At 42.7% G+C, this 12,300-nt stretch overlaps 1 protein-coding gene and 1 pseudogene across 1 annotated transcript in view; both read right to left on the bottom strand.

Moving 5' to 3' along the window:
* LOC102491397 (zinc finger protein 665-like) overlaps window positions 1-2,362 on the bottom strand; it is a 5,995-nt gene extending 3,633 nt beyond the window's left edge. Inside the window, exon 1 of the mRNA XM_027770395.1 lies at window positions 846-2,362. Coding sequence (XP_027626196.1) covers window positions 846-2,346 — 1,501 coding nt within the window. The 5' untranslated portion in view covers window positions 2,347-2,362. The remainder of the gene's footprint in view (window positions 1-845) is intronic.
* A 5,418-nt stretch (window positions 2,363-7,780) lies between these two features.
* LOC102474473 (rab-3A-interacting protein-like) lies at window positions 7,781-9,600 on the bottom strand (annotated as a pseudogene).
* Between the last annotated feature and the right edge of the window lie 2,700 nt (window positions 9,601-12,300).

The following is a 12,300-nucleotide window of genomic DNA, read 5'->3' as shown; positions in this document are numbered from 1 at the left end:
AAATAAATAAATAAATAAATAAATAAATAAATAAAAGAATTCCCCAGGGGTGGATGGTCATGCCGCAATCCATTCTCTTCTTGGGATCTTGGGCACGCACGCACACGTGCAGATGAGTTTAAGCCACTGGATCCAGAACATGAACCGTGGTTGGCTACATGGGATTCCGGTGACATGGTCGTTATGCCATCTGCTGGTCTCTAAAACATTGTTTTAAAAATGGAGTAATTATGACAGAAAAACTTTTTATATTCATTACATTTTTTAAGAATTATTTCATTTTATTTATTCATTCATTTTAATTTGACTAGAGATAGATAGAGAGAGAGAGAGAGATGGAAAGTGAGAAAGCAAGCCACCAGGTCTAGGACTCAAACCACAGTGGGCCATGAGGGCATGTCCAGCACCTTAACCACATCACCCACTGGCCCCCATATTCATTACATTTATGTGATTTCTGTCCAGTACAAGTTACTCAATGTCTGGAGAGCTGTGAAAGTCTACCAAAAAATTTGCTATACTTATAAGCTCTGGAAGGTTTCTCACTGGTACATATTACCTGATGCCTTGTGAAGACTGAAAGCACACTAACAAATCTGGCACACCCACACACACGTGAGGGCTCACACTAGCATGTATCCTCCAGTGAAGACTGTCAGGCTTTGGCCTGCAGCCTTGCCACGTCCACTACACTGGCAACATTTCTCTCCACTCCAGATTCACTGATGGTAACAACCACAAAATGAAAACTAAACATTTGTTCTACATTTTTCTCTCCAGAATGAATTCTCTAACATCTTTCAAGGTGTGATCAGTGCAGATGTGGTCACATTAGTTACCTTTACGAGGTTTCGCTCTAGCATGAGTTCTCTCATGTCGTTCAAGATGTGATCGGGAACGAAAAGCTTTGCTGCACTCAGAACATCCATAAGGTCTCTCCCCAGTGTGAGACTTCCAATGACTAGTTAGGGCAGAGCTTTCAGTGAAGGCTTTACCACATCTGCTACAGCTGTAAGGCCTCTCTCCAGTATGCATTCTCTGATGTTTAATAAGAGCTGAACGCGAAATAAATGCTTTGTCACACTCACTACACTCAAAAGGCTTCTCTCCAGTATGAATTTTCTGATGTAGTTTAAGTGCAGTGCTGCTCCCAAATGACTTGCCACATTCATCACATTTGTAAGGCTTCTCTCCAGTGTGAACTCTCCGGTGAGTTGCAAGGCCAGAAGATTGATGAAAGCCTTTCCCACATTCCTTACACTTGAACAGTTTCTCTCCAGTGTGGATTCTCTGATGGATAATAAGGCTTCTACGGACAGAAAAGGCTCTGTCACATTCACTACACTTGTGAGGTCTCTCTCCACTAAGAATTCTGTGATGCTGTGCAAGTATTGACCTGGTGCTAAAGACCTTGCCACATTCACTACATTCGTAAGGCTTCTCTCCAGTATCAATACTCTGATGTTCATCAAGTGCTGATTTTTGTCTAAAATCTTTACTACATTCACTGCATTTGTAAAGTTTCTCTCCAGTATGAATTCTATGATGACTTACAAGGTTCAAATTCTGAGTATACAACTTGCCACACACATCACATTTATCTTGTTTTCCTCTGCTCTGGATCCTTTCATGTATAATGAGCTCTGAGCCACTTTTAAAGGCTTTGTCACACATTTTACACTGGGCATGTTTCTCACTAGTGTGAATTCTATGATGATGCGCAAGGTTTGATTCTTGATTGAAGTCCCTTCCACAAACGTCACATTCATACAGTTCCTCTCTTGTACGAATTTTCTGACTTAGAGCACGGTGTGAGTGTTCACTAAAAGCTTTGCCAGACCGATTACCCTGGAAAGATTTCTTTGTCCTGTCTGCTCTCTGTTCTTGGGTGAGTAATGAACAGTCTATAAAATTACGCCCATCTTCACGATCAGTGACGGCTTTGACACTGGGAACAATTGTCTGGAGTGGTGAAACTACAGGACTTTGCTCAACAGAGTTCTCAACTCCCTTCTGTTCATACGGTCCCCTACTACCTTTAAGTTCCTGCACCGCTGGTGGATGTGACTGCAAGCTGAAGTCAAGGTCACTAGGAACAGGCCTGTTTCTTACACCCCTTCTTTGGGGACCAATAGCTCTCCCAGTCTGCTCTTCCTCCTTACGGGTCATAGGTTCTATTTGGTACAGGTTTTCTTCTTCTCTCCACTCACAGGCAGGGGGATGTGCATTTCTCTGGACTTGCTTGAAGGGAAACCCTTCAGTACCATGGTTTTCATGTGCCTTCATCATCACTGTTGGCAATACTTCTCCTGAAGCACCACTGTGTTTGGCTGGTAATTCCATCATAGGTTTTTGAGAGTTATCTGCAAGGTGTAAAGAAACACAGGCTTCTGATTAGTTATTGATAATAGCTTAATTTCCCATATTAAAACATTTAACAACAAAATGAATACTTAGTTAAAAGAACAGTGAAAGTTCTCAACTGTCATGATCTTTTTTTTTTTTTTTTTTTTGCTTCTGGTACAGGGTGTGAGCAATCCCAGAGAGAAGAGAGAGAAAGTGGAAAAATCCTCTCTTCTCCTGAATTTGTACACACACACAACATGATTCTAAAGCTGTCAGGTTTGGTACTCAAAGTACAAAGCCAGCCATGTGCAATCCACTGCTTCAACCTTGACACCATCTGCTGGCCTGTGTTGTTTCATTTTATGGAAAACAAAGAGAATTCTTGAATAAAGAGAAATGTTGATTAACAGTAAGTCAAATCAATTGCAGGGAACTGATATTAAATGTATTTTTAAAAATAATTATTTTATTTTCCTTTATTTATTTATTTTAATTCGACCAGAGAGAAACAGAGTCAGAGAGAGACAGAAGGTGAGAAAGCAAGCCAGCAGGTCTGGGATTCAAACCATAGTTGGCTCTGTGGGAGTTCAGCGTTCTTAACCACCACACCACCTCACGGCCCCTATATTAAACATATTGGCAGCATACCAACTGGGCACAAATTAATGCAAAAGCATAGCACAATATAATGGTGAGTAATGCAAAGCAACCTTAAGTAATTAAGTAATTCTTTATGAGGACAAGCAAATGTTATAAGGGTTACATCACTGGAGTTTCATGTAGTCAACCACGTTCGAGTCCTGGATCTGGTAGCTTGCAAATAACATAGAAGCATGAGTGTGTGCCCAAGAACCTAAGAGAAGGGAATGCAGTGTGACCATCCCCCCAGGAAGGTATTTTCTTGCTTTCTCTCTCTCCTGCAAGTATGTGCGCCCTATTGCAAAAGTCTCTCTCTCTCTTTTTTTTTTTTTTACTTTTATCTACATTTATTTTATGCTGACTTTATTCCCATGCCATAAGTTCTTGTTTCTTCAGTTTCTTTTGGGATATCTTTTTCTTCTGTGCAACTTCCTCTTCCGGTTTAGGGGGACAATTAGCTCCTTTTCAGTGAGGATCATATAGATGTGGCAGGGGGAGCTCATGTATTGATTAATCCGTCCATGAGCTCTGCACATACAATAGCTCATCTTTGGTGCCTTGTTCACCTGAATATGCTCAATGACCAGAGAATCCACATCTAACCCCTTAAGTTCATCATTACTCTCTGCATTTTTAAGCATGTGCAGCAAAAATTTAGCACTCTTTTTAGGCCACCTTGTGTCTAGCCCCACTGTTTAGCCTGGGCACATTTACCAACTCCACCATAGTAATGATAGAATGGCACACTCTGCTTCTGTAAAGTGACATCCTTCAGATATGTGGTGGCTTTTCAGATATGCATACCCTTGATGGCCTGGGCAGTTTCATAAGTGCTCTTAAAGTGAACAAAAAGATTTGAACCTCTTGACTTGCATGACTTTGTGGGGTTCTCTGGGTCAAGTGAAGAGCGAACCATTTTCAAAGTTCACCTCAGGCCGCTAAGAAGAGGAAGAGCAGTGGCTCCCTCAGAAATCCTTGAAAAATTTCATAACTTCAATTTGATTGGTTCATCTTGGGACACATGCCTACACACACACCAAGCACTATGGTAATATAATGTACTGGTCCTCTTAGCCTAGGTCACTTTTTTTTACCTGGACACCATCTTGTTAGTCAACTTATTTGGGACAATATTGGTCCCCAAATGGAACTAGGACCAGTATGAACAAGGTTCTAGATGCCACAAGGTAACCTGGTGCCTGAGTCCTAGTGAAAGCACCTCCTTACTCTGGCCATTGGGAATGTAGGCATTTCCTGTATTTATCCATCTCTGGGTTGCCTCACTGCCTCTTGATTGCTGGTTGCATTTCAAGAATTTCTTCATTCATCCAGCTGATTCCTTGTGTTTTATTTAATCCCACTAGTTTATATATTTCAATCACTTCCTTCTTTTCCTGTTTATGTCTTGACACTCTTCCTAGGATAACCAGTATTTATTTATTTAATCGCTCCTCAGCCTCAGACTTGAACTCTGATCACAGTGCATATGTGTCTGGCACACCATACTCAAAGAGGTCTCCAGATGTGAATCTGGAACATTCTCCTGTGAATCAGACTTGCAGAGCTTCACATTTTTGCATAACACTGCTCTGTGTATTTTCAATGGCTAGCCATAGAGGAAAGCTTACACTTGAGGTTGCAGGGCTTTGAGAGACATGAGTCCCCCATATGACACTGGCTTAATCGATAAACTCCAATGAATTTGGCTGTGTCTGGATGTCCTCTTATTTCTCACTGAGTAGACCAACAGGGGAGGAAGGATGATTTCTCACTTTCTGTCTTTCTCTCTCTGAAAAGCACATGTGCCTTATAGCAAAAAATCTCTCCCCCTGCCAGGCAGAACTTCTTGTGGTACCAGGCAATCTTTCCAAGAGCAACTGTTGGCTTCATTGAAATAAACCTTAGTTCCTTAACTTACTGGTCATATCTTCAGATAGGACATGCCAGTCAAAGCCCTGGCTATAACCAGTGTTTCAAATTTCTGATGCAAGGCAACAAGTATTATTGAATTTATGCAACAACCATACTGTCACAAAATAAGAATGCTCACCAATATTCTTCAATTCAGATGTCTATCAAATCCAATATAATCCAATGCCATGTTTCCTTCATCACAAAACTGAAATCGCCGTGAGTCAACTGTGCCTGGTTGGCAGCCAATCACCCAGGACTGTCCCTGAGACAAGGTGCTCAGGCAGCTGCAGGACACGTTCTGAGGGTGGCCATTGGCCAAGGGTTGCTGTACCTTGGATGAGATGCCCACGCAGGACCTTAGTCCCATCTGGGTCACCAAAAAAACTGTTGCCGAACTCAAATCAGGTTCGCTTGCCCAAGTGCTATAGAACCAAGCCATAGGCCCATGGTGTGATGAAGTAAAGTACAGCTTTATAGCAAAGAATGAAGCAAGGAGAGCTGGCAGCTCATGCTGAAAAGCGCAAAAGTCTCTCTTTAAAAAAAAAATAATAATAAAGCTATATATGTAAAAATTTTAAATTGTAAGTTGTTAAAAACACTTGGGAAATAAGCAAAAACATGATTGTGAATTGTCATAAAAATTAACCAATGATGAGATTAGCAAATGGCATGATGGTTAAGGCACTGGACTCCCATGTGGAGTCAAGTCAAGGACCTGGTAGGTTGTTTTTTCACTTTCCCTCCTGCTCTCACTCTGTTTCTTGTTGGTTAAACTGAATAATAATACTAATAAGGAAAATTAAACAAGTAATTATTTAAAAATGTGTTGGCAGATGGTGTGGTGGTTAAGGGCACTGGACTCCCAGATGGCTGACCACAGTTCAAGTCTCAGACCTGGAGGATTGCTTTCTTGCATTCTCTCTCTCTCTCTCTCTGACTGGTCAAATTAAATTAAATAAATACATAACGTTTTAAAAATTATTAAAAAAAAAAACAGTAATACAAATGGTCAGCCATAGTGGTTCAAGTAGAAGGATGATGATGTACATTGGTTGAAGACACATGGCAGTGCCGGGTTGTGTCCCAGCCCAGTAAGAAAAGAGCCAGGCATGGTGGAATGTACCTGTCATCCTACCTAAACCAAAGGACTCAGGCAGAAGAATCAGAACTTAGCAGTACCCAGCCACAGTACCTATTTCTCTGTCTTTCCCTCCCTGCCTGTCTCTCATAAAGAAAATAAGTGCCCCCAAAAGGAGTGAACATTGGCTGATGAGAGGTAATGAAGACTCTTATCTCCTTCAGGAATAAGGACAAAACCAGGATAAATTGATGTATTAGGTTATCAGAAAAGTCATGATGCATTTTTGCACAGAAAAACATAAAAAAAAAAAAAAAGTCAACGCTTCTGACAACCCAAAGCTTTGAAGCCTAAAAGAGAATTCAAGAGTTTACCAAGGGAAACAGAAAAGACACTTGAGTCAAGGAGAGTCGGAGTGGGAGCACAGAACGAAGAATTAGGCACCCGGCTGGTTTCAGTTGGGACCTGAGAGGAATTCTCTGCTTTGGAAGATAATTAGCCAGAGATACGCAGCAGTCCCAATGTCCACTGTGGATACCTGGAATCCTAGACACAGGAAATGCCCACAGTCCTCACACTCCATAAGCCCAGTGTAGACAACAACCTAGAGTCCATATAGGCGGATAGATACCTGCACCAGAGAACCCATGCTGCATCGCCCATTCCCTGAGATACAAGCTCATGGAGTCGAGTCCCACTGGCGTACAGAGCCACAACCCAGGTGCATCCTGTCCTGGGGGTCCAGCAGTCTCGACATCTCCACATCCCCAAGGCCCCACTGTTATGCTAGTACACCCATGCAAAGACAGCCCCGCTGGTATCCCAGCTGAACCCAGTGCCATAAATACTATGTGTAACCCCAGCCCATAAGGCACCACGTACTCCAAGAAGTAGACTGCCAAGTTCACTATTGATTCTACTCTCAACTGGGTGAATCAATCTGTATGTCTCCCTGCAACTCAAGACCTTCTCTTCTCTGCTGACTCAACCATCTGAACTCGGAAGTTATCCAGGCACTATGCCTCCCCACCCAGGGCCTGATGAGGCCAGCTCATTGCCTCCCCACTTTCTGGTGCCAATTCTCAAAGAGTCAGAACTCTCCACACCAACTGTGGTCAACCCAAGGGCCTCATCTTCCCTGCCTGTTCAACACAAAAGTGGCCATAGCTGGTAACCCAGCACCAGCAGGTGGAGTCCACGTTCAACACCAATTCAACAGAGTGCTACAAGTATTCCACTGAAACTAGGCAGGGAAAAAAACTTTAGGCCACACAAACTGGAAAACAGGAAGTCACGCTATGTGTGTAGACGATGACATAATTTTAACATGGAAAAAAAAAGATTTCTCACTAAAGCTTATATAACTGGAGCCATCTGGTATTGTGGTGGGTAAGGTGCTGACTCCCACATGGCCCAATGTAGGACACTCCCACGGGGCAGATCACAGTTCGAGTCCCAGACCTGGCGGCTTGCTTTCTCATTTTCTCTCTCTCTCTGTCTCTCTGGTGGGTGCACATGATCTATAATAAATTAAAATATAATAATAAACTAAATTAACTTGATTAAAAAAAAGTTTAAAGGAATTCAATAAATTGTTTACTTTTTTCAATCTAACATTTATTTATTTAGTGGCTTATTTTGCAACTGTAAATCACTAGTACACGGTAATTCTTCTTCCTAGTGTGTTCAACTAAAGAATAAGCAAACACAGCATAGGTCAGTTTAAAAGAAATCATACTTCTCAGTGTAATTTGCAACAGGAAGAAAGTCTTAGGCTTACTCCTTGGAAATTCATATGGAGTAGCCATAAATATATTCAGACATTTTTCAGTTATTCGGGGAGGTTTGTGCATGGTCCCATGCAGAGCATCAAAGTTCCTCTTTGAAATATCCCAGCTTTGCCAATGACACCTCTTTTCTCAACTGCAGAACTTCCCAAAACATCTGATCAACGTCCTGCTATTTCACGAGTCCCTGCTGAATATATCGAATGCATGTAAAAAAGTTATATACAGAAGTGATCCTATATCTGCAAAAGGGAGAAATGTAGTAATAGTTGCTTGAGTCCCCTAATTTAATTCTGTGTTTACAGGACTTACTCTGGCCAGTGAGAGTACATTTTTTTTTGGTCCTCCACATTCAACTGCAGAAGCTTTCACAAATTGAATAGGTTGTAATCCCACTGGTTCAATGCTTAGAGTATTGTTTCCCACAGCCTCCAGAAGAGCTGAAGCCAACTCACTTTTTGAGAATGTTAAACATGGAAAGATATCTTCCTGACAGATTTTGTCTAAGAAAGGGCATGTTCTGTCCATTGTGGGCTCACCCTTCCAAGACCGAGTTTCCAGCTGGTACTCCAAGGTCATCCAGGTAGACAATGGAAGTGAAGAATCCCTCTTTGCACTCTTTTACAATGGGCTGTATCACACTGAGGTCCTGAAGGCTGCCACTCATGGCTCTGCTTGTACTTTTATTTCTGGTATGCCCGTTTTTTTTTTTTTGTTTTTTTTTTGAGAGATTTTCATTGTAGGGCGCGTGCGCTCACCAGACAGACAGAGAGAGACATAGAGACAGAAAGCGAGAAACCACCCCCCAGGGGGGATGGTCACGCCGCAATCCCTTCTCCTCCATTCTCCTCTCAGGATCTTGGGCACGCACGCACACGCGCCCGGCGTGAGTTTTAAGCCACCGGGTCCGGGACATGAACCGCGGTCGACTATGTGGGAGTCCAGCGACATAGCCATTACGCTAACTGCTGGTTCTCTGGTATGCCTGTTTTTAAAAGGTGTCTTTCCACCCGCCAGAGGCTCTCGTGTAGGTCATGTTGGAGAACTGGACACCAGTGTCTTCAGTGCAGCTACCTCAGCTTGAAGTACATCAGTTTTTCCTTGTGCTTCTTTTAACTGCTCTTCTGCTGTAGCCTGCTTGACATTTGCTTCTCTCACCATTTTGTGAGCTTCCTCAAACAGAGTAGCTGTGAGTTCTTCCAATTCCTGTCCAAGTTGATCTCATACTTTTGAAAGTCTCTCACATTCTTCATCTTTTAACTTCAGTTCCCTCTGAGCTTTTGCAAGTTCTTTTACTCTTTCATAGCCCTTTTCTCTGATGTCCAAAACAGATGGACTTCACAATTTGGACAGTCTATCAGTACTCAACCCAAAAATATCATCACTGCCATCACAAGCCTCTGTTACAGTAGCACCTGCAAAAACTCCCTCTCTGCATTACAGTTGTCCTTTTGCGGAGTGAACTTAGTTAACCCAGCTGTGATTCAAGAGGTAGAAGAAGATGCTGAGTCTCGAACATGAATGCTGATACTAGATATTTCTGCACAATTTCAATGTCTGGGAGATGAATACACGCGTTGTGTAGGAAGGTCAGAAACATCTAAGGTATTAGCCTGGCTGTGGGTAGAGCATAAACTGAAGGACGTGGCCGGTAAATGACACTTGGCGATGTAGTCTGCTCTTGTGTTCCTGCTTCACACACACCAAGAAGGTCCGGAGATGTGGGTGGAGCAAGGTTTACTACATGGAAGCCTGCCAAGGGGTCATTAGCCATAGCAAAAGCTTCATCATAAGAGAACCTGATGAACCCACTGTGGCCTCTGCCCGCGCTCAAGGGCACTCACACAACCACAGAGAGTGCACCCCAAGGCAGCCAAAGGCATAGGAGGACTACAGGCCGACCCGGGTCCACTCTGCGGCAACCTGCACACAGCACTGGGAGCCGCTGCAGGAGCGTGGGACTGCGCCTGCACCAGGAGCAGGACCCTAAGCCCAAGGAGTTCAATAAACTGTAAGATGAAAAAACATCAACGGAGAAGGTATTTTTTTTTAAATACTTTTTTTCCTTTCAGTGGTTTTTGACATAAGGCAAGTGTGCTCATGGGAGAGACATAGAAAATGAGAGGGAAAGTTACAAATCATCCTTGTGGGGGATGGCTATACTGCAATCCATTCTCCTCCATTCATCTCCTTCGGGCATGCACACACGCCTGGCATGATTTTCTCTTTTCTTCATTTTCATTATTTTATTTTAAGTTTTTGAAAGTGACCAGAGAGAGAAGGAAAGTGAGAAAGCAAGCTGCCAGGCACAGGAATTAAATAGCAGTCAGCCATGTCAAAGTCCAGCCACCTTAACCACCATGCCACCTGCTGGTCCCAACTGGGCATGATTTTCTAGCCATTAGGTCCTGATTCAAACCTGTGGCCAGCCATGTGGGAGTCAAGTGATTTAACCACTATGCAATCTGCTGGATCCCAAAACCCTTTTTAAATACCAAAAGCAAATCTACTGAAAACAAAAATCAAAACCACAACAATATGCAATGGTAACAGCAACCTACAAAAAATACCTATAAAAATATTTTATTTAGGGAACCAGCAGTTAGCGTAATGGCTATGTCGCTGGACTCCCACGTAGTCGACAGCGGTTCGCGTCCCGGACCCGGTGGCTTAAAACTCAGCCAGGCGCGTGTGCATGCGTGCCCAAGATCCCGAGAGGAGAATGGAAGAGAAGGGATTGCGGCGTGACCATCCCCCCTGGGGGGTGATTTCTCGCTTTCTGTCTCTATGTCTCTCTCTGTCTGGCTGGCGAGCACACGCGCCCTATAGCGAAAACCTCTCCAAAAAAAAAATTTATTTAAAGAATTATTTTATTTCATTTTATTAATCATGATTTCTTTAATATCAATATTTTTATACCTTGATCAGAGAAAGAGAAGGATGGAAAGCAACTGACAGCTACCTACATATGAAAATTTTAATCAAAAACGTGAAATGCTGGAGCAGGTGGTTAAGGGTGCCCGATCCCCACATGGTTGACCACGGCTCGAGTCAAGATCTGGCAGCTTCCTTTCTTGCTGTCCCTCTCTCAATCTCTCTTCCTCTATCTCACTCTTTCCTATCTGGTCAAATTATAAGAAATAAATAAATAAAGGGAAACAAATAATTCTTAAAAATATCAATTTCAGGGAACCAGCAGTTAGCAGTATGGGTATGTCGCTGGACTCCCACGTGATTGACCGCGGTTCACGTCCCGGACCCAGTGGCTTAAAACTCATGCCAGGCGCGTGTGCGTGCGTGCCCAAGATCCCAAGAGAAGAATGGAGGAGAAGGGATTGTGGCGTGACCATCCCCCTTGGGGGGTGATTTCTCGCTTTCTGTCTCTATGTCTCTCTCTGTCTGTCTGGCGAGCGCACACGCCCTATAGCAAAAATCTCTCCAAAAAAAAAAAAATCAATTTCAAATGGACATTGATCTAGGCGGAGTTCTTGGATAAGAACTCAAAAGTAAAACTAGATAAGAGCAAGCCGGTCACATGGTGGTTAGGCACTAGACTCTGATATGGATGACTGCAGTCCGTGTGGTTTGAATCCGGGGCCTGGTGGCCTGCTCTCTCACTTTTCCTCTCTCTCTCTCTGTCTGTCTCTCACTGGTGAGCACACATTCCCTATAGCAAATTTAAACATAAATGAAAATTAAATGAATTTTTTAGTATAAAGTAGTAGCACACAAATTAGATTATATCAAACTAATATGCTCTTACATAAGTTGAAGGAAATAACAGAAATAAGAGACAACATACAGAATAAAAGAGAATACTGGTAAAGCATGTATCAGTCAGGGTTAAAAAACAGAACATATGAAGAACTTAAAACTCAACAGCAAAAATAATAATTAGAAAGAACACAGAAGGATCAGCAGATGGCATAATGTTTATGTCATTGGACTCACACGGATGCAACCATGTTCTGAGGCCCGGTCCAAGCAGCTTAAAATTCATGCTGGACATGTGTGCATGTATGCCAAGAATCCCAAGAAGAGAATGGAGACAAAGGGATTACAGCGTGGCCATCTCCTTTGGGGTATGATTTCTTATTTTGTCTCTCTTTGCCTCTTTGAGAAGTGTACAAGCCCTATAGCAAAAATCTCTTAAAAGAAAAAAAAAGAGCAAATTGCCAGCAGATGACACAGTGGTTAAGGTCGTACATTCTCACATGGCTGTCCTCATTTCCTATTACTAGACCCAGTGTTTTGAAAATCACACAGGGGGGACCAGCAGGTGGCATGGTGGTTAAGGTGCTGGACACTCCCACATGGCTGACTATGGTTCAAGTCCTGGACCTGGTGGCTTGCTTTCTCACTTCCCCTCTTTCTCTCTCTCTCTCTGTCGAATTAAAAAAATAAAATGAATAAATAAATAACATTAAAAAAGAAAGAAAGAAAATTACACAGGACTGGGGCAAGTAGATGTCATAGTGGTTATGTCACTGGACTCCTACACGGCCAAGTGTGGTCTGAGTCCAGGACACAGTGGCT

Source organism: Tupaia chinensis, unplaced genomic scaffold, assembly GCF_000334495.1.
Source record: "Tupaia chinensis unplaced genomic scaffold, TupChi_1.0 Scaffold000131_1, whole genome shotgun sequence".
NCBI lineage: Eukaryota > Metazoa > Chordata > Mammalia > Scandentia > Tupaiidae > Tupaia > Tupaia belangeri.
The sequence above is the reverse complement of the archived record's forward strand: the minus strand, read 5'-3'. Positions and strand labels throughout refer to the sequence as shown.